Consider the following 24,197-nt stretch of genomic DNA (forward strand, 5'->3'; position numbering starts at 1 on the left):
TGTGGGAAGATCCCACATGCCGCGGAGCGGCTGGGCCCGTGAGCCACGGCCGCTGAGCCTGCGCGTCCGGGGCCTGTGCCCCGCACCGGGAGAGGCCACAACAGTGGGAGGCCCGCGTACCGCAAAAAAAAAAAAAAAAAAAAAAAAGAGGGAGGGACAGGAAAATTCAAGAGTAAAAGACCATTATAAAAATAATCAAATAAGACAAAAGCAAGGAATTAAAATTCAAAAGACAAAAAGCATTGCCAAATTGTAGTATATATGACTGAAAAAGATTAATCAATGAATAACTGCATCTAACAAATATAAAGTCTTAATACAGAGTATAAATAACTACTCTGTGAGGTAGCCACTTAAGACAACAACCTAACATACAGTCCTTGAAAGCTTAAGATAATTTCAAATTTGAATTTAACTCAGAAAATGACATGAAATTTGAAAAGTAAAATCTACAGATGGAAGTCTAGTACTGTGTGTTTTACCTCTGGAGTTGCAGGCTGAACCACGATTCTATTCTTACATTACAAATCTGTTGTGTGGGGAGCGGGGGAGGAATAACTGTTACAGAAAAGAGGATAGAACAAATTGTTGTAAGAACAAGTAGTTTTTAAATGTGTCTTTATTCTTTACAAGTAATCTTATTCTTTAAGGTTTATTATTTTATATAAATGGACTCATCTATATTTAAAACACCTAATGCCCTTCATGTTTCTTAGTATGAGAATGATCCAGAAGTCACTGCTAATTAACTCACATTACAGCTTTTTTAAAACCCATAGTATCATAAGAAAAATGAGGAAGGGATTCTTCTGTATGTTTTCTTTCCCTACCATAAACCAGAAACACCAATGCAAGCCACTACCAAGAAGAGGAGAGAAGGGAGACTGGTCGGGACAGCAGCTGTGTTGAATCTCAGAAAGGACATGCGTTGGCAGATTTGTGAGGTGATGCTTGCAACACAATGTGCCTAGATCTAGTCTGATTTCAAAATTTTTTTACTTAAAAAAAAATTCTGTACTTGATGTTTTGCTTTTTAGAGAACTATATCCCTACCCATAACAGAACATTTTTGCCTGAGATGTTCTAATTCATTAGTCTTATTATGTTGTCACGGGGGGGGGATGGGGGAGGAGCTATTAATTTACAAAATGAAGAAAAACATGGCCAAAATCAACTCGGAAATGAGTATGTATCCTAAAAATACCTTATATCTATATACTTTATTACAGTTTAAAAGCAATTTTTTTATATTTGCAATTTAAATTCAACTAAAAGTACCTAAGATAAACTATTCCAGTGGTTCGGATTTTTTCCTTAAAAATCAACATTTTAAGGTATCATAAATATAAAATTCAAAACAGCAGGATAAGTAGCAAATATGCACATATTGATAGCATACAGTTGGAAGAACGAGGGAAGATAATATATATGAGTGCAAAATGGAACAAGGTATAAATGAACTTGGAAGAGGATGAAACAGGAATCCACATAGTAGGTTTAGGCTTAAATGAAAAAATATGTATACATCCTTCACTTGACACAGAATGAAGGGTAGGCAAATAACTGAAGATCTAGATAGGCTTTTACATGGGATATATAGGGAGCAAGAAGCTGACAAAGTTCACGCCTCTGTTTTTTTCAATGAAGAAGTAAGAAGTAAGGTCTTCTGGTAAAAATGAGAGAGAGGGTAAGATTGCTTGAACAAAGTTGTGATGGTCTATGTCTAGGGTGATCAAACTAAGGACCATGGGCCAAACATTCATGTTAAGAATGGTTTTCACATCTTTAAAGAGTCAGCAAGGAGGGAATTCCCTGGTGGTCCAGTGGTTAAGACTCAGCGCTTTCACTGCCGTGGGCCCAGGTTGAATCCATGGTCAGGGAATTAAGATCCCACAAGCCACGAGGCCAAAAAAAAAAAAAAAAAACAGCAAGGAAAAAAGAAGAATATGTGATACAGACTGTATGTGGTCCCAAACACCTAAAATATTTACCATCTGGCCCTTTACAGAAAAAGTCTGTCAATCCCTAGTCTATCAAATAGCACCTCTGAGAGGGGAGAAATGACTAGACGTTAGAAAACATAAATTTGCAAAAGCATCAACCTCAGTAAGCATCAGTGTTATCCTTTTCTCCAACAGGGAGAAAATTAACAGAGACACAGAAGAAAACTGTACAGGGCAGATATCTTAAATGGAAGGAATCTGAATTACATGATACAAAATATTACCAGCCTATAATTAGACTGTAACTTAAGAAACTAGGCATAAAAAGTAAAATCGAAGATTTTAAGAATTTTAAGACCATGATAAGAGGAATGCCACAAGATGGTTCATAATCAACTGCTAAAAGAAACTCAATGATAATTTTTAAAACAAATTTGGAACTTCTGCTTCCAACCTAAAAGAGTAATTAGAACAGTGCTTACCCTAGCAACTAGAAAACTGGACAAAATTTATGAAAATACCATTTTCAGATACTGGACAACAGCAAATGCAAGACTGTGATCCCTGAAAAACAAATGAAGTGAAATCTATAATTATCCAGGCTTTCTGCCTGAATACACTTGCCCCTGCAACACAAGAGAAAACTCTAGTGAAGCATAATGGTCTGGATGAGTTGAAGGGATTAATGTAAGTTAAGGAAGCCTGAGGCAGCCAAAAGCTGAGGCAGAAAAAAGTAAGCTAAGCAGAGACACAATTCCAGAAATTTCTATATAGGGTTTCTTGAATATTAAAAGGAATATTATGTTATGAATACATATGTAAGACTCAAAGAGGCCAGGCAAAGAATTACCAGAAAGCCTGCAAACTGATCAACTCTAGGAGCTCAGAGAGAGAGCACTGCAACATGTTCCAGCTTGGAAAGCCGGAATGAAGACACATCATTGAACACAGGGGAATTCATTACACATCTATGAAGGATTACGCCTTAATGGTAAGGCTAAACTAGTCTCAGAGGAAAGGTTCCTGTAAAACTGACTCAGTACAGCTTATAAACAAACCTCGAAAGAATCAAGTTGACCGACAAGAAACCTGACTACCTGAATGAACAAAATACAACATCCACTAAAAGAAGACAACAAAATTCATTTACAGTGTTCAAACACAATGACCAGTATCCAATCAAAAATTATTAGAAATACAAAGATGCAAAAAAAGGATGAAATTAAGCAATAAGGATCTTAAAATATCTATTATAATTATGTCCACAGATTTAAAGAAAAATATGAACACAATGAAGAGAAAATGAAACTATAAAAATTGATCAAATAAAACTTTTAGAGCTGAGGGACTTCCCTGGTGGTCCAGTGGCTAAGACGCCACGCTCCCAATGCAGGGGGCCTGGGTTTGATCCCTGGTCAGGGAACCAGATCCCACATGCCACAACTAAGAGTTCCCATGCTGCAACTAAAGATCCCACATGCTGCAACTAAAAGATCCCATGTGCTGCAACTAAAGACCCCACATGCCACAACTAAAAGATCCTGCATTCTGCAACGAAGATCCCACACACAGCAACAAAGATTCTGCGTGCCGCAACTAAGACCCGGCACAGTCAAATAAATAAATTAATTAAATATTTTTTTAAAACTTGGGAGCTGAAAAAAACAGTATTTGAACTGAAAAATTCACTGGAAGCGCTCAATACAGATCAGACACTACAAAAGAGAAGGCTGATGAACCTAAAACCAGAGGCAAACTAAAGGTACAAAATATAAGCGAACAGAGCCTTAATGATACATGGGACAATACCAAAAGCCAAAAATACATGTTATCAGAGTCCCAGAAGAAGAGGAAAGATGTGAAAAAGAAAAAGTACTTAAAGAATGGATCTTTTTCAAATTTGATGAGAAAAAACAAACAACAAATTGAAGAAGCAGCAGCAACAACGCAAACCCAAGAATATAAGTGAGCCCAAAGGAAGGTAAACACAAAGAAACCACACCAATGTAAACCATAATGAAACTATGGAAACGATGAAATAAAAATCTTATAAATGGCCAGAGGGAAAAAAGACAAATTACATAGTGATGAAGAAAGGTAAGATCTGTCACAGACCTCTATCAGAAACTATGCCTACAGAAAACGAAATAATTTTTAAATGACAAAAGAGAAAAGTCAATATAGTTCTCTATATACAGCGAAAATAAGTCAAAAATGAAGACACAAGGAAAACATCTTTGACAAAAGCAGAAAGAACTTGTTGCCAGAAAGCCTGTACTACAAAAAAAAAAAAAAGTCAAAGTTCTTCAGATTGAAGGAAAATAATACCAGAATCTCTGATGTACAAAAAGAAATAGTGTCAGAAATTATAAATCTATGCATAAATATAAATTTTTTATCTTTAAAATTTATTTAAAAGATAATTGGCTGTTTAAAACAAAAACAGTAATAATCTGTTAAGAAGTTTACAACATAAGTGAAAGTAAACTCTTAAAAAAAGAAAAAACAGCACGAAAGATAGAAGAGGGCCAAAGAAAGTGGTATTACAGTAAGGATCTAACATTATATGTGATATGATCTATTACTTGTAAAAAAAAAAAAACTGTTTTAAGTTAAACATGTATATCATAAAATCTAAAACAACCACTAAAATAAGAAATTTAAAAGATATAGCTAATAAGTCAATAGACTATTTACTATTACATTTTATTTAATCATTAATTACTAAAAATAGTAATTTTTCCTATTCCATCGTTTGGAATAGTAAAAATGGAATAGCAGAAGTTACTTAATCCAAAAGAAGGTAGAAAAGGAAGGAAAAATGAATAAAGAACACATAAAACAAAACAAATGCCAAGTGGAGGACTTAAACCTAATCACATGGAAAATTATATTAAATGTGAATGCTCTGCACTCCAATTAAAAGAGAGAAATCCGAATGGAAGAAAAGCAAACACAAACTATTACTATCCACAGAAAACACACCTTAAAAAATAAAGACACCGAAGAGTTGAAAATAAATATGATGTAAACCATATCAAAACAAACCTGGAGTAGCTACAATGATATCAGACAAAGAAGACATTAGAACAAGCAGTATTATTAGGGATAAATCTTAAATGTTCATGAATTCAATAAAAATACATGATGCAAAAACTGGAAAAAGTGAAAGGAGAAATAGATAAATTCAGAATTATAGTTGGGAATTTCATATCTCCTCTTTCAGTAAAAAGTTACCTTCAGTAAAAGGCTAATAATACAAATAAACAGAAAATCAGTAAGGCAAGAAAAGACTTGAACTATATTATCAATCAAATTGACCTATTTGATATTTATAGAATACTATGCCCAACGATGGGATAAAACACATTATTTTCAAGAGTACATGGAACATTCACTATGACAGATCATATTCTGGGCCATTACACAAACCAAAACAAATTTTTTAAAACTGAAATTGTACAAAGTATGTTCTCTGATCATGATGGAATTAAACTTGAAATCACTAACAAAAACATTTTTTTTAATCACCAAATATTTGGAAATTGAAAAACTCACTTTTAAATAACCCATGTGTCAACAAAGAAATACAATGGAAATTAGAAAATTAGAGAACATACTGAGTGATTATAAAATGAAACAATCAAATTTGTGGAATGTAGGTAAAGCTATACTGAGCAAATATTTGACAAAAAGAGATTTAAAGTTGTTAAAGAAACTTTCACCAAAGTCATAGAAGGAAGGAAATACTAAAGGTAAGAGCAGAAATCAATAAAATAGAAAAAGAACTATAAGAACACTATTCATTAAGACCAATGAAACCAAAAGCTGATTATTGAAAAGATTAGCAAAACTGATAAACCTCTAGGCAAACTGACCAAGAAAAAAGAAGATACAAATTTCCAATATCAGTAATGAAAGGGAACGTATCAGTACAATCCTGCTAATATTTGAATATAATGACAAAATGTTAAAAATAAATTAATGCCAATAAATTTGGCAAATTAAGTGATAAAACAATTTACTTGAAAGATACTTATCACCAAAACAGACAGAAGAAAAATAGAAAATCTGAATCTATTAAATTACTTGAATTTATAATTAAAAGCTTTAAACAACATAAAACCTCCTGGCTCACTCATCTTCATCTTCTCTACTGAATTCTATCAAACAGTTAAGGAAGGACCAGTACCGATCTTACACAAATGTTTTTAAAACTAAAGGAAGAAGAAACATTTTCAACTCATTATGAATCCAACATTATTGCCCTGATTCCAAAACAAGACCAAAAAAAAAAAAAAATATATATATATATATATATATATATATACAATAAAAGAAAATGACAAACCAATATCCCTCACGAACATACAGGCAAAATACTTCATCAAAATAACTGCAAATAAAATCATGTAATATCTAAAAGGGTAATCTACTATGACCAAGTAGGGTCATGAATTTAATCTATATTATCAAGGTAAATAGCTGCCAGGAGACCTGAGGTTACAGGGCAACCAACCAACCCAAACACTAAAGAAAAACAGGTACCTTGAAGGACAAATGGGGAATGAGCACTTGAGTACCTGGGGAAGACAATCCTGCACACCAGGAAGGATAATTCAGTTAAAATTGTTAATGAATTCCTAAAGGCTGAGTTTGTGCTAGCAAGAAAATATAGAACCCATGGAGGCCACAAACACAATGGAAGGCATACCCATTCACAGGTTCTTCAGAGACCTCACCAGGTTACATACACACACACACACACACACACACACACACACACACACACACACACACCAGGTGCAGAGTGAGAGGTCTGAGAAAGCATCCCTCATGCTTGGGGATGAAAAGAGCAACCACTGAGAAAGGCATGAAGTTCAGCCTGGATCCTTTCTACCATCTCTAACGCATGGGAGAATAAAAGCCTAAAACCACTGAGGGAAGTGCAACAAACCCTCTGATTTTCTGAACATTGCTGAAAACCCATTCAAGCTACGAGAAGGAAGCAGCAAAAAACCCTATACGCCTAGGGAAGGAAAAGGAATTCCACTACAAGTGGAAGTGGGTGACACACATTGAGAAGTTCCCTTTCCTAAAACTTAGGACACCACAGCTACCCAGTCTACTATGGTGGGTATCTTGCTGGTTTTGATAATGGATCCAAGCGGAAATGGCAGCAATTGGGATGTACAGGCTTGAGTGACACAAACTGACCGGTGGCTGCGATCTGGTCCATAGTTTGCAGCCCCAAAGAGAGATGTTTTTAACCTGTCTTCCAACTGATACATCTGAAGGCTAAGCTATAGGCAACAGCCCAAGACTCAGTAAAAATACAACAACGTTAATCAAGAGGAGTATTGGTCAGAGCTATGAGAATGGAACAGAGTGATCACATCCACTCTCGGTTTTCTGGAGCTGGCACTGAGATTGAACAGCTGCAGCAGCACAATGGATACCATCAGCTTATAACTTGGCCGAACTATCAGTCAACCAGGTCTAGGTATTCACAGGAACTTCTGTGCATCAAGGACCTCAGTGAACCAGTGGTTTGCTTCAGGTGATGGAATGAAAGAAAAGGTTTCCCCCAGAAGGGTTCACTTCCATCCCTTCATGCAAAACCAAGCTTACGCTAAGACAAGGCCAGCTGCACCCTTGAATGAACCATTTTCATTTGTTCATTTGACTTTCAATGAAGTCTACTGGGCCCTTTCCTTGTTAGTCGTCAAGTCCAAGTGACATCGGGCCAGAGAGTCACAAGGCACCTATGGGTCAGGTGACTGGTTTTAACAAGACCGTAGCAGTAGGCCTGTTCAAAAGAGGTGCACTTGGCAGCTGGGTCAGGCAGGTGGCACTGCTGTGCTAAGAAATGGCCTGATCACTTCAGCAGCCACAAAGTCTTTAACTAAAGCTATGGCTTTTTCTTTCCTCCTGGGATGATACATTGTGCTAGATCACGGGGAGGGGACATGCAGGAGCCCGTGAATGGGGCAATCTCCTGTTAATTTATAAACCTTCACAACATAAGCATGTAAAAAACATCAATACCAAATACACATTTGCCAAGGGAAGCCAGAAGAACAGTACATGAATAAGCCCAGAGGCTCCACCCACACTATAGCTTTTCTTGAATTTGAGTACCCCCACTGTCCACCCCCGCCCCCGCAGGAACACAAACTAAGGACTTTCACATACACACACAAGGGACTAGCCAGAGCGGCCAGGAGACGACATTATTTTCTGACCAGGAGCGTGGGGAGTAGAGTAGTGGGGGGCTGGCTTGCAGAAGAGGGCTGAGGTGGTGGGCGGCTTTTCTCCTGCTGGCTCCCCGCCCCGCGGTCAGCGCCGCTTCCTCCCACACGCCTCCAAACTCCTCTGAGCCCCTGGGCCTAGGGGCTGTTGAGCTGCCCACGCGCGTGCTGCGACAGCTCCACCCTGCAGTCCTTGGTGCCTTCAGCCTCCCTGCCACCTACTGTGCTTTCTCCCCACAGGACCAGGTTGGAGGGTGCTTGGGCACCTCTATCTAAAAGAGCTATAAAAGTTTGAATTTCTCCCCTCTCCTTGAGCTCCCCTGCCATACTTGGCTTTTATTTTAAGCAGCTGAGGTTAGACCAGAGAGTGAGAGGAATCAGAGGGCACAAAGGGGAAAAGAAGCTCTGCACCAATAAGCAAGACTTCGCAGCTACATTCAATTTCAAGCGGCTGCCTACCTGGACTCAACAAATGAACTTATAATGTATTAAGTCTACCCAAAGCTCTGTATCCTCATTGCTGAACGCCTTCTATTTCAGCTCCGGGGAGCCCTTGATTCAGCAGCTACAGTCATACTGCCTTCTGTGGAGGCCCAGAGGCTTGCTGCCTCACTGATGTAATTACATTCTTTCTTCCTATAGCCTGGAGGCTGAGCAACAACCATAGTACTATTTGGGCAGCTTCATTTAACTGCTTAGCCTCTAAAACTCATTAACAGGTAAGTCAGGAAGAGATCTACTAGCCCACCACTTAAACAAGAGCATTTGCTATTGAATCTCATGCTCTCTAAACCAGCCCACAAGGGCTCTTGACTTCTTTTGTAGGAAGCCATGCTGCAGTCAACATCATGTCCTCGTTGCCAATATTGTCAGAAATCGTGAAGGGTCTAGGATTGTACCCTATTTGCAAGCGATGAAGCTAGCTTGTTTCTGTCATGTATATACTGGCAGAAGACTTAAGATGTCTCGATCAGAGGTAAAGGACTCAAGACACAGCAAGGAGTATGAGAGATCATGTCCCTCTGACAGTTCACCTTCCTATCCAAGTCCTCCTGGCAGAGGGACCTGGTTGGATACTCTGGATACAGTAGGTTTGCATCACAGCCAAAGAACACTGTGCTGGACAATTTACCATTTTTATAACAAGCAGAAGCAAGTCTGCTCTTTGGGGAGTTATTATTGCATCCCTCAAAGTGGCTAGCTTCCAACACAACCCTGAGAAATGGACCAGGTAAAGAACAGTCAGGTCTTTTCATTCTTAGCATGCCCAGCAATCCCCAGCATGCCCTAGGACCTTCAGGGATGCTCAGGGCCCACGGTAGAATGCTTCTCCCAGCACACTTTTATCAAATCTAATACCAGAGGTCCTACACAGTAGCATAAGGCAAGAAACGAAATAAAAGTTACACGTGGTTCAAGAAGAAGTAAACTGTCTCTATTTGCAGACAACGTTAATTGTCTATACAGAAAATACCATGGTATTCACAGAAAAAGTTCCCAAGACTAATATACGAGTTTAGTAAAGTTGCAGGATACACGGTCAATTTACAAAAAAATAATTGTATCAATATTTCTCTCTACTAAAAATAAACAAGGATAATAAATAAGCAAAGGACTAATAACAGCACATAAGAAGGGATTTGCCATAGCTTTGTTAAATATATAATCTAGTTAATCAGCTGACTTGGTTTCAGAACACAGAAATGAATTTGATCCTGCATAATCACCTACAATAGAAGAATTATAAGTAAAATGAAGCAGCCAACAGAAAGAGAAACCAATGTGAAAAAAAAAGCATAAACATGTTTGTGTAATTCTTTGATGGAAATATAAGAGAAAAACATCCACAAAATCCGTAATATTTAAAAATGCAAAAAGGATATAAGGCAGTCAAAAGAGCATGCCAGAAAACTAGGGTCAGGGGTCGTAATAATTTGGACAAGGGCCCCAAACAACATGCCAACAGTAGGACAACAGACGGAGATTAAAAAGTAGTAATAGTCACAGGGTCCAAAATCGAGGTTTGGATGAGAAAAACGGAAAGAAATGCCATGTATTTATTGTTGTAATAGATGCTGGCAAATGACTTACAATCACATACTGTGAAAAATAAAAATGAAAAATTTTAAATGCCCAACTTAGGTGAGATAGGGAAGGATGGGGAAGAACGCTTTGTGGAGTTTTTCGGTTAAGACATCCAATTTTGATGCATGTACTTTATCCAATTACAATCAGTTTTCAATTATCCTCTTTTATAGATAATGAATCACCAATATTGTTAACTCTCTACTACCCTGGCTACTCCCCACTTGACGGAGGTTTCAGCAGATGGTCCATTTCTATTTTTCTGGTAAAACATTTGTTGTGATAGAAATTTAAAGTTGAGAAGCCAAATGAAATTTCTGAATTGGCTTTAAAATGAAATAATCCTTTCTACCTTGGCCTCTAGTATCAGAGAGAGTTGAGAGTTAGCTATGTTAAGTATTCATTGAAAAAGTACTCTTGAAGCAATACAATTTAAAAAGTGATTTTTCAGCAATCAGAAACTGCTTTTACATATATACTTTGCAAATAGTTTCAAAGCACTGTCAGTTGTGGTTAATTCCAATATTTCACAAAGTTGAGGTTTTTTTATTTACAAATTCAAAATCATCAAAAATTCTGTAGCATTAGAGCCAGACACAAGCTAGATAAGAATGATCTGATACGAACAGTAAATTTAAATGTGAACAGTCAGTTACTGCCTCATACTCAAAGTTGTCCAAACTTAAGGAGGCAAATATATAAAATTAAAAGTCAAGGACTCCCATATCAGGAATTTTAGTTCCTAAACTAAATAAAAATCAAAATGTTTTTAACTTAAAGAAAAACACAGCTTGTGAAGAGGGATTTTAATAGAGATAGCTGAAAGTTAGAATCACATCTGTTGCTTAGTTATTATTAGGAAACTTAAAATGCTTTCCCAGGTTATTATTAACTAATTAATAAGTAATCTATAAAATGATTTTGTAACATTTGGTTTTTAATCACTAACTGCAGCATTTTTCAAAATTAGTATCCTATATATATACAAAATATATTAAACGCAAAACTGTGAAAATCTGTTGCTACGGAAGTAAGAATCTGTAAATGCTGATGTTTATAATTTGATATTAATTTTTTTCATGAAAAGAATATAATCTGATTCTCACTCAAGGGGTTTAGATATCTTCTTCTTTGTTAAAAACAAAGGAATTTAGAATTATCCTGCTAAGAGATCAAAGAACTTTATAATCATCAAACCAATTTGTGGTTTTAAAAAAGAAAACTATAGGGGAGTTCCCTGGTAGCCTAGTAGTTAGGATTCCAGGCTTTCACTACCATGGCCCAGGTTCAGTCTCTGGTCGGGGAACTGAGACCCTGCAAACTGCGTGGCATGGCCGAAAAATAAAATAAAATAAGAAAGAAAACAAAAAATATACTAAGCATTGTATGCAGTAAGAAGTAACTGTTATTTGTAATATCCTGTGTATCCCTAACCAAAAGTCACAGGGAATAAAAGGTGTTGTCTAGACCTGAACTTTCTTGCTGTCATTATGTCTTAGATAATTTATCTAAGAATTTATTTTTTCAAAACAGTCTGAGTATAACTTGGAAATACTGTCTCACAGAGAGCTCAACAAAACACAGAAATATACATCAATTTAAAAAGTCAAAGCTATATCGTGACCCAGAGAATGCTTGACCTGTCAAAAGTCATGTAACTAATAAGTAGTGACTGAACCCAAATCATCCAATTTTAAGTCAAAACTACCCTCATAATTTTCCAAAGAGAGAGGGCCAGCTATATATAGTTAGAAGGTAGTTTGCAGACTTCTAACTTACCTAGACTGACTAACTTACCTTCACTTTCTCATGTCATTAAACTTCTCTGTGCCTTTGTTTCCTCTACTTCATGGTGATATTTTGACGATAAATGTAAGCAAATACTTGAATTCTTTGGCAGAAAAGCACTGTATGTATTTCACTATGTTAATAACTTCTCATCTCTACCACAAGTTTCAAGTGATATGTTTTCTTTGGTTTTAGTTTTAAGCTGCAAACAACACTATATGTGTGCAAGTGCACACCTGCGCTACCTTTCAACATGGCTAGCATTCTAAGATCCTTTTCTCCAATTTTCAAAATGCACGAAAAGTAGCACAATATTTTAATTTTTATCATTATCAAAGCCCTGCCACCCAAAGCTCTGCAGAAAACTGTAGAAATTCACAGCAAAATTTTCCACCACTTTACTCTCAACTTCTGTGGAAATGCAACTCACAGCTCATATACTATTCAGCCAGCCCCCTGTGCAGCTTAAACACTAGCAGTGGGAGATTATTAAAATGTATACTGATTTTCAAAATTATAAACAGTAACTTCAATTACAAATTAAAAACCTAGCACATATTTTAAAAACTGCACATCACTAACATTCCTAAAATAATGGAAATAGGTAATCAATATTTTAATAATTCAGTGATTTGCAATATGTCTTCTGTTTTGTTAAGAGATATAGAATCCAACCACTTTATATACTCAAGTCAAAAAAAAAAAAGGTTTCTTCAATGTGTTCCTCAATATTGAAAATAGAAAATTATTCATAAGTAACCAAAATTAACAGAAATTTAAATTTAAAGTAATATTTTGTTATCTACACCATTGTTTTTAATTCTTTTGACAGCATACCTTAAAATAATTTAGCTCTGTAACTTATGAAGACATGTAATTAACTTCCTTTTTCCTTTACCAATATATTTACCCAATAACATTAGCATACAGCTGCATACGACATTAGGGTATAGCAATCCACTAAAAGTACCCATGTTAAAAACAGAAACAGCAGTTGAAATAAAATATGAGGGCACATGATCGGTACATATCTACTGAGTAAAACGGGTTACCAGAGGTGAAGACTGACTAGTAATATCAAAAGTAAGGCAAATGATTAAATCTTTTCATACTGAGACTCTACTAATAGCAGTGGAATTTTTTTTAAAAATTGTAGGGTGTAATCACCTTAAATCAAGCTTTATTAATATTCTGAATGAATGAATGAAGTGAATACCTGAATGAATGACTACTGCAATCATAATAATATTTAACATTGTTCTCAACAATTTGGAATACACAGAGAAGATGACTTGCATACAAACAAACTAGTTGAAATTCAGTGTGGTTCACAGTAAAGATGCAGTGCCTTTCTATTTGTAGAACAAAGAATCTCAACCAAAAACATATATACAACTAAAGTATTTTCAAGTGCAATTATCCAAGGCTTTAAAAAGAATATATACATTTTACTATCTAATTCTTTCTTGCCCCCCCCAACAACACCACCCTATATCTTTTTAATGTTTGGCATAAGTGAACAACAAACCAGAATAGAATACGCATTTTTTAAGACTAATTTACTCCTGTTCTATTTAAGAGCAACACACAACCACTTATAACTATAGCCTTTTAAAAAAGCATCCTATATAAAACAGTGGGGGGGGGGGGAATCCCTGCTATACATATGAAGCACAATTTAAGCCCAATACAACTGACCAATCAAAATTAGTGAATGCACTGCATCTCTCTGCAGTGTAGAGAAGCCACAAGGTAGGCTGTCATTCTGCAAAAGCTGCCCAGAACAGGCTTTCCTCTGAAAAGCAGTGCCATTCCTTTTTAGAAAGACTGAATCTAAGTGTTGTCTCTGGAGACAAGAAGCCTTCAGTATGTTAAATTACTTTCATTATGTATTTTCAGATGCTTATTGATTCCACAGTAGGAAGAGTGAGAGACTGCAGCAGCCTCCAAGCAGCACTACATGTTCCATACATTAGCAGTACTGCTGAAACAATGGCACAGTACAGACACACATTTTCATTAAGGTCTTTTTCGAAGAGGTAGTTTATGACCCTCTTCCCCCAGTCCTCTACTAACCAGTGAACAAAATGAATCTATCAAAACCGGAAACGCTTCAACTACATCAAGAATTTATCAAATCTTTAGCAGAGGTAAGATGTGTTCCTTATTATCGTATTCAGCTGCTTTTGAACCAGCATAGTGGGGTAAAATTACTTTGAAAAATTTCAGCCTAAATTTTAAGAGTTTATTTGCTTAATTCTACTTATTGCTAAACATGTATCTTTTAGATCTATTTATTTTAAGACATGATATGTTTTAAATGTAATTTTTTAGGATGCAATGTTAAATACAAAGAATATTCTTTGTTGAATCACTCTGAAGATAGATATCAGCTTTTTAAGTCACTTCAGATATACTAAATATCCTTAATGTCATCAGGAGTCTTTCTGAAGTGTTCAAAACATGCTTATATTTCTTGAAAGAATCAGGTTTACTATTTAGCTATTATTTATTACTCAATTTTAGGTTTATTATTGGGCATGTTCACTGAAAATTATTTAATTTGCAGTCACCTTTTACATAACCCTTTACATTTCAATTACACGAACAGTTCATCAATGGAAATTTATAGTGTTTTATCATGGAATCTGTTTTAATCAGTTAAAATTCAAACCATGTGCTAATAAGCAAGCGACAATATTTTACGGCAGGAAATACTGTAAAATTTATTATAAAGGTAAGAGGGAATGACAGTATGTTTAATGTATGCTAATTGCTCATAATCTCTGAAAATACAGGTTAACTTCTAAAATGAGAGCAGAAATTGGTTTAAAAAAATACGGCTTTTCTTTCATGGTAATATTTGTAATGTTAACTCTATTACTAAATATTATACTTACAGTCTTTGTTAGGAAAAGAGAATATTTAAAGAAACCATTAAATTTATGCATAAGCTATGGCTCTAATAATACAGTCTGCTTACTTTGATAACAAATACTGTGTATGGTGTTAAATAAACACAACTAAAGTAACTTTCAATTAATAGGAAATTATTAGGAACCCTATTCCTTAACCATTTTTTTTTCTTTTTCACAAGGGCCCAAAGCAGCTAATTCAGTATTTACAACTGACAATATGAAGAATGCATCTGACCCATCACCTCTCTAGCTGTCTGAACCACAAACTGCAGGATATTCTTGCAGCAATGATTTTAAGACATTAAGGAGTTAAAACCAGAGAATACAGGTCTACATTACTGCTGGGATATAACACATCAACAGTAACCATCCTAAGAAGATGCTATATAAAACAGCCACAAAATAAAAATATAACTGTAAAAGCCTGCAAACAAAATGGTGAGCATTTTTAAAGGGGGAGTTTATACTTTAACATACCAAAATTGTGGAGCCACCGATTCTTGAAGAAACAATGAAACATGGATTGCCAAGAGAATGACATACATTACCAGCAAGCTAAATGAAGCTTTAGCAAGTATTTTTCTGCACTAAATATTCAGATATTCGTATCAATTGATATTACTAAAGGATTTTTCCATCTGAGTTTTATGACCAATTATGTATCCTCTTCTAATGCAAACAAACCAAATTAAATAGCAGATGGTTTTTATCAAGAGAACATGGACTGGACTTATAACCAAGTTATGTGACCAAGAAATCATTTCAATATAATGAGGACTGCTATAGAAACAGATTTACATTGGTAACAAAAGGATGTCTAAGTACATTTTAGAAGCTAGAAACCTTATGTTTCTTTTGTTTTCACATGTTCTGGAAAATAAAGAGACATCATCACATATTCTCTCAAAGGGAAACAATTCCTATCATTTGAGGAAGTTTCTCTCGGTCGTGACTTTTTAAGGCAAAACAAACACAAGTATTTTGTACTGGTCTTTAGAAATTCATCAGCCAACTAAATCTCACAATTCATGCAGTTGAAGTATTGGAGAGAAAAATGAAAGAATTCCTACAAGACATGAAATAAAACACAGCTACTTCACTGTTGTCAGGTAAAAATTCATGTACAAATCTGTTAATGACATCATGTATCATATTGTGAAAAACTGCTGTAGTGAGCCAAAAGGCCCATAAGGCAACAGCAAACAGGTAGGTCAGAAGATGCATGCACCCCACGACACTGTTTAACATTTACAAGAGAAAAGAATCTTGCTCTACAGTAGATGCATTTTGCTTAATTATCATCTAAATTGACACTTCTGCTTCATTTAATTCTAAATCTAACTGATGTGACAAAGACCTGATGTTTAATCTGTCAGTTCAGGAAATTTGGCACACTTTAAACTTTTCCATTTTTATAGGATTTCAATGCTGGCTAAGACCTTCACTTACTCAAATATATGCCTTTAGTAAGCTCAAAAGAAATGAATAATGTTAGCATTTGTGTTTCTGAAACACTACCTTTAAAAAAATATGCATAAATAAAACTATATTCTAAAACTTGTCAAAGGTTACATCAAGTGAAAGGCTAACATGAGTTCTGAAAATTATTAGCTTTTACAATTTGTTATGATTTTGCAGGCAAAATGCTGTACTTGAAATGTGAAATATAGTTGGTTGTATGATTTTATATTTTAACTAAATACACTAATTACTGACATTTTAGCCCAGCAAATCAGACATTATTTTTATAAATTACTCTAAACTTCTATATATTAAAACATAGACATGCATGAATTAGCAAGAGTTTGGTTTTTTTCTTTTAATTTTCCTCAAAATGATAGACACTGGGTGATTTACACAAAAGGTTTCACAGGAAATGCGTAACTTTAATAGATTCCTCAGAAAATGGGCTTCAGATACTCCTTTTCCCTAAAATTTCATTTTTTGCTTTAAAAATTCTGTTTAATAAAATCAACGGATGCATTCTTTTAAACCACCTTAAAAATGGCTATTTCTTAATATGATATTAAATTTCAATTTTCTCCTTCTACAAGATATGAAAGGGTGTGGTCACAAAATAAATCATTCATTCATAAGAGTGATTAGTGCTCTTTTACTAAGGTCTGTGGTGTTTTACTTCAAAATAATGTCCTTTTTATCCAATTTTTGTAAGTTTGATTGTTATAAAGTTCAGTGAGCACTTCCACTGAAAGTGAAATATGAAATATTTATCATTTGCCTACTTCAGTGGGAAATAACTCCAGATATCCCCAAACACACTGCTGACTGCTGAACATGAATTTCAATCAAGAACACGGACAAAGTGATTTAAAACAAACTAGTGCTCTGTGCCATTTGTCATTTTAAGTGAACATTTGTCCTGTTCATTTGAAATCTCATGGGAATAATTACACCTACACTAATTGTGCCACAACATGTTAAAATAGCATTTATTTTCCACCTACTCACAACAGTTTAAAATGAAATCTTGAAACACTGGGCTAAAATTAGTTTTGCATACTGGGTAGTTTTATTATACAAAAATATATTGTATCTCAAATAATAACCCTGAAAAACCCAAATAAGGAAAACCTTTTTAGTTTATTAAACAATTGTGAACTATATAGGAGCAATCCCCAGTACAGTTAGTTCTTCAAATGGGGAACCCAATTTCCTTTTACATCAAAACAATGCAAACCTTGATGTTTCCTAATTCTACATTTTCCATTAATAGTTTATAAATTTAAAAATTAAACTAAGTACACAATAAAAAAATTTTTTTACAAAGAACACAGGTTTTGTACGTCATTTAAATTGCCAAATATCAAATAGTTTATTCTATTTCACTTTCTAGGGAAAAAACCAACTGCTCCAAAAGAATGTGTTTTTCTCCCATTCTGGAAATCAACATGCAGTCTGAATCTAACATTACAGTGCGAGATGACATTGATGACATCAACACCAATATGTACCAACCACTATCATATCCATTAAGCTTTCAAGTGTCTCTCACCGGATTTCTTATGTTAGAAATTGTGTTGGGACTTGGCAGCAACCTCACCGTACTGGTACTTTACTGCATGAAATCCAACTTAATCAACTCTGTCAGTAACATTATTACGATGAATCTTCATGTACTTGATGTAATCATTTGTGTGGGATGTATTCCTCTGACTATAGTTATCCTTCTGCTTTCACTGGAGAGTAACACTGCTCTCATCTGCTGTTTCCATGAGGCCTGTGTATCTTTTACAAGTGTCTCAACAGCAATCAACGTTTTTGCTATCACTTTGGACAGATATGACATCTCTGTAAAGCCTGCAAACCGAATTCTGACAATGGGCAGAGCTGTAATGCTAATGATATCCATTTGGATTTTTTCATTTTTCTCCTTCCTGATTCCCTTTATTGAGGTAAATTTTTTCAGCCTTCAAAGTGGAAATACATGGGAAAACAAGACACTTTTGTGTGTCAGTACGAATGAATACTACACTGAACTGGGAATGTATTATCACCTGCTAGTACAGATCCCAATATTCTTTTTCACTGTCATAGTAATGTTAATCACATACACCAAAATACTTCAGGCTCTCAATATTCGAATAGGCACAAGATTCTCAACAGGGCAGAAGAAGAAAGCAAGAAAGAAAAAGACGATTTCTCTAACCACACAACACGAGACTACAGACATGTCACAAAGCAGTGGTGGGAGAAATGTAGTCTTTGGTGTTAGAACTTCAGTTTCTGTAATAATTGCCCTCCGGCGAGCTATGAAACGACACCGTGAACGACGAGAAAGGCAAAAGAGAGTCTTCAAAATGTCTTTATTGATTATTTCTACATTTCTTCTCTGCTGGACACCAATTTCTGTTTTAAATACCACCATTTTATGTTTAGGCCCAAGTGACCTTTTAGTAAAATTAAGGTTGTGTTTTCTAGTCATGGGTTATGGAACAACTATATTTCATCCTCTATTATATGCATTTACTAGACAAAAATTTCAAAAGGTCTTGAAAAGTAAAATGAAAAAGCGAGTTGTTTCCATAGTAGAAGCTGATCCCATGCCTAATAATGCTGTAATACACAACTCTTGGATAGATCCTAAAAGAAACAAAAAAATTACCTTTGAAGATAGTGAAATAAGAGAAAAATGTTTAGTACCTCAGGTTGTCACAGACTAGGGAAAAGGCTAAGTTTCACCAAACCCACATTCAGAAGTTTTAAAGTTAAATTGTAAAAAATTACTGCCAAATATAAGAAAAACATTTTAAGTACTGGTTATGTTGTAAATTTTCAATGTAAATGTCAAGATTAGATTAGGTCATATATATTCAATTTCTTCATTACTTAATGTATTTGTTGCATGGCAGTTTGTTAAGGTAATATCATGTGTATATTTTGTCAATATTATGTCCATCAGAAGATATTTATGTAAGTCATATTTTCTAAAGAATAAATACATAGCCTTAAAACACTGTATAACTTTAAAATATAACTGACACAGGTATCCTTGCTTTTTTTTTTTTATAAAGTGTATTGTTTCTAAGCCACAAACTATAGATATATTTATATGTTAACAACTGGAATAGCATTTTAACATAAAAACCAAAATTATGGGCTCTAAGCAACCAAAAAGACCCAGGATTTTCTATACCACTATATTATGTTTTCTAGCATAGTCTACTTGCTATAATGTTTGATGCATCAAAAATAATGAACTATATATGAAACTTTATCCTTTTTGGAATGTAGGAAATTGTAGGATTTATCAGGATTTTAAAATTCAAGAAGCAAAAAACAAACAACCATGTATATGCAAATCAAGATAGGGAAAATTTTGAAATTCAAGTTTATTATGAAAAAGAGACTGATTTTCTAAGATCAAGGGCACTATGCCTATAATATACAAATGAACTGACTAAAAGGAAGGAAGAAAACTAAGGCTTCTTTCCTCCTTCCTTCTGGATTAATACAGTATACTGGCAAAAACCAGTGCATTAAAATAAACAGACATCCTAACTTTATTCAAGTCAGCCTTTTTGTATAACAGAAGGTAACTACTAAAATCTGAATACAAGAAAGGAAAAAAAAAAAAAGACTTTATGTCATTATAGAAAAGCCAACTATTTCTAATTTTAGAAACACAGCAACTTTAGAGTAATACAATTTACACAATGTTCCTACACTATCAGAGCTCCCAAGTGTTTCCAAATATAGTAGTCCTTTTCAACTCTCAAAATCACTAAAGTGGCAATAAATCTTGTGAATTTTTTTACTCTACACCACTTAATTAAATTTAAAGCATTTTGCCTCCAATCCCCAATTTATGTTAGAAAACTGTGAAATTACTAATCCTAACTATAGATATCAGGTTTGAGAATCTCATATCACACAAGTATTTTCCAATTGTTATAATCTAATAATCTATCGATGAGTGCTAATTATCACTGTACCTGAAAAACAGCAATAAGTTATTTAAAGTAGGCAAATACTTGCTCCCTTGTAATTGGTTAACCGGACAATTCTTTATTCTGTTTTTTCATACTGTATTCACTAAATCAAGTAGCAACTCATTTTTAAATAAAAAATTTTTATGTCAAACAATTCAATAATAATCTCTCATTGAAAGAAACATGTTTTCACTAGGTGGTCTTCTATAATTAAAAATTAAATGTTGGACTGTGAAGAAAACAACCAACTCAATAATATACCACTTTTATGTAAATAAATGAAATTCATCCAATTTAGTTTACTGAATACCTTATCCCTTGGGGAAATGAGCACCATGAAATAGCAGGAATTCATTGAGGTTTACATGACAAATTTAATAGTGATATATTTCTGATAATAATGTTATGTTGACATAATGTCAAATCTTGGCAAAGAAGCGGTTTCCTCCTGCCTTACTTTGTATTCTTTTATGGAATTAAAGAAATGCTTCAATTTGACAAAATGTAGCATAAACAACTAAGAGTTATTTTTTGAAAACTTAAAGAGAAATTAGGATTGCATAAAGACATTAAGAAAATTTTCATTCGACAAATATATTTAGCACAGAATATCTCCTAATATATTCATTTAAAAATTTTTAAATAATTTTGTACTTGGATTTCTGAGCATAAATATTTTAATATTTAGCTTTATAATCTTAATAAAAATAAGACTTTTTAGAAAAGTCTTCATGTTAAGAAAAACCCTTTGTGTTCTAAATATTTTTCATCTTCAAGTCTATAAACATGTCAAAGAACTCAGTTTAAAAACATTTTTCTAATAAATCTGCCTAAACTGCGTTCATGCCCTCTTGTTCTCTGTAATAAGAAATCTAACAAAATAAAAAATAAATAGCAAATATTATAATGTTGCCCTCTAAGCTGTTACTACTTCTACACTTGACACTGGAACTATTTAACAAGCATTTCTGCCCACCTGTAATGATCTTTCAGACATACAAAAGTGCACCCACTGGTTTACAACAAAGAATATTCATATTTACCAGATAACCTCTAGTAGCTTTTCAGTGTTAAATAATAAGTAAACCAAAATAACATTTATGTTAAAAGCTCAGCTTTTAAAAACAAGTCACAAATATGTTTGCAATTACTGATCTCAGCTTAAAGGAGAGAATGAGAAGCTTAGATAACTTTTTATTTAAATGTTGTTCAATGAAAAGGTGAAATATTTTTATTTTTCTTATGATGGCCCTTAACACATTGCATAAATTCTTTACTTTATTTCAAATAATTTTACCAAAAAAGCATTAATGCTAATTTTTCATGTTAGAATGAAATTTTTAATGCAAAAGCAATAGAGGTAACAATACATTCAATATGGGATCTTCTTAAAATCATATTTTTCTATCCATATGCCACAAATAATATCAATTTCTATATAGCTAACTGGGTTATTTCTTGAAAACTACTGAAATAAGAACTATTCTTTTAAAAACTAACCAAAGATGAGCTCAACAAGATATGGAACTGTTGTTTTCTCTTTTGTCTCCTCATTTCAGGTCATTGTTATTCTACCAACTAGTACCCAACTGATGTTCAGACATATTAAAAATGAATTATTTACAATGATGCTTTATTTAAAAATGCCATTCATAGCATTGAATAATTCTATACTTCTCCCCCATAATAAGTCAATTTTTAGGTATATGGTCTATTTTTAATCCCCCAAATAAAATTATAGCAAAATCTCAGCTCTCTGGACATTAAAAAATCAAACTCCTCACTTCACTGAGATTAGACTTAAACGTAAAAACCTAAAAGTATAAGAAAGGAAGTGCTTATTCGTAGAGCTTTATTCAACATAGTAATTTCAAGACTACTTTCCAAAGTCAATAAAACTTTTGGTTTTATAATATTTTATGATTGTACATTTCAGTGAGCTTTGTAATTCAATTAACATTTGAATCTTTACAAGGTAGAAGGCATTGTGGCTGATACTTATACGGCAGAAACGTATATATTACCCTCAGAGCTTAAAATCTAGAATCGAGGTAGTGAAAAGTATGGTAATACCTATGAAAAAAGCAGAATGTGGAAAATGTAAGTTTAAAAGAATAAAGTTCTTAACAAACTTAATAAGAAAAGAATTATGTTGGATTTAAGAACAATATAAACAAAAGCACTGTCGAGGAAAGCTACTAAAGCATATCCTGGAAAAAGTAAATTGTTCTCTTTAGAAGAAAAATAAAACAGTAGGGAGAAGTTGATTTGGTAAGTTAAATTAGAACCAAAAGACAGAGGCCTTAAATGCCAGCAGAGAAATCTGAGCAGGGGAATAACTCAATAAGAAATGAGCTACGGAAAAAAAAAAAAAAAAAAAAAAAAAAAAAAAAACACAGCAATATGTAGAAAAGAGTTGATTGAGTAAGACACAGAAATGGGAAGCTGAGAAAGCAAAGAAAACACAGAGGATAGGAAGCTACTGCCATCACCATGACAGGTAATGAAAGGCCTGGCAACAAGTGCTGGCAGTAGCTCTACAAAGGAGCATACAGATGTGAGAGGCAACATCAATGCAGAATCAATAGGGTATCCAACTGACTAGAAAGCCAACTGTTATAAGAGTGAAGAATTAAAAATGATGGCCATAAAAAGACCACAAGAAATTAGATTTCCTCAATGATCTAAGAACTTTTTAAATTATGCTCTGAATAAAGTACATGGGTTAACAAGCGCAAAAACAAAAAGAATTTCTGGCAAAGCAGAAAATTCAATTAAGTAAAATAAACAACATTATTCAAGAATGTTCTAGTTATTACAAATATTCAAAATGAAAACTCCTATTTGATGTTTTAAATTATGTACTTTATATTTCACATATTGGTTTATTCAGTTTTTCCATTAAACGCATTATTTTCTTCTTTGGTAATTTTGCAATTATAAAAAACTATAAACAATGGCAAAATTCCAAGGTATACAAAGCAAAAAATATAAATATGATCCTTTGCTTCTTTCCTAATAATTTATTATAAATATCCATCCAACTCATTATATACATATCACCTTCATTCTTTGTTAATGGCTGCATAAGAATAATTTTTTAAAATTAAAAAATCATATAAGCAAAGTTTCTAAAAAATAATATTGATAAAATATCAAATACTTAAACCTTTTTCTATTATAATTAAATAGCTTCAAGCTACACTTCAAGAAGGTAAGAAAGGTAACTTAGCAAACTGTGAAGCAGGTTCTTTTTCTAAATGGAAGTTAAAAGCAAGGGAAAAACCATAAAATAATCTATTTCTTTTCTTCCTTTCCACTCAGTAAGAAATATAAAAACTAGAGAAAACTTTTGACACCTATTTTCTTTACATCTCAGAGACAGACACCTGTGTGAGACCCCTATGGGACTGGGGTGAAGTCAAAGAAAGCTAAACGTGAGATGACTAATAATAAATCTTAGGGAAGAGAGAAGCTCAGATCACAATATAAACAAGAAATATAAGGAGATAATTAAACCCAGATAAGGCAGGAAAACGATCTAAAATACTCAGATGCTCAACTCTTAGAGAAATACAAAGAGAACACAGAACTGTGGGTTAGAGTTTACAAAAGAAAGCTAATTTGAAGACTTTTGCTAAAAAGCATTCCAAACAATGAAAGGATTAAAATAAAACCCAGACAACAGATAGACTGGACAGATTAGTAATATGATAACATATATTACATCATAAGAAGTAGAATGAAAGATTATTATAACAA

At 33.9% G+C, this 24,197-nt stretch overlaps 2 protein-coding genes across 9 annotated transcripts in view; one reads left to right on the top strand and one right to left on the bottom strand.

Moving 5' to 3' along the window:
- COG5 (component of oligomeric golgi complex 5) overlaps nt 1-24,197 on the bottom strand; it is a 288,472-nt gene that overhangs the window by 197,810 nt on the left and 66,465 nt on the right. The window lies entirely within an intron of this gene.
- On the top strand, nt 16,121-19,772 carry GPR22 (G protein-coupled receptor 22). Its single transcript, XM_007105320.1, has 2 exons — nt 16,121-16,191; nt 17,840-19,772. The coding sequence occupies exon 2, from the start codon at nt 17,865-17,867 to the stop codon at nt 19,164-19,166; it is 1,302 nt and encodes a 433-aa protein (XP_007105382.1). The 5' UTR covers nt 16,121-16,191; nt 17,840-17,864; the 3' UTR covers nt 19,167-19,772.

The sequence above is a fragment of the Physeter macrocephalus genome, chromosome 5, assembly GCF_002837175.3.
Source record: "Physeter macrocephalus isolate SW-GA chromosome 5, ASM283717v5, whole genome shotgun sequence".
NCBI classification, from domain to species: domain Eukaryota; kingdom Metazoa; phylum Chordata; class Mammalia; order Artiodactyla; family Physeteridae; genus Physeter; species Physeter macrocephalus.

Excerpts from the sequence above, each read along its gene's own strand:
- GPR22 (XM_007105320.1), top strand. The coding sequence starts at position 17,865 with ATGTGTTTTTCTCCCATTCTGGAAATCAACATGCAGTCTGAATCTAAC.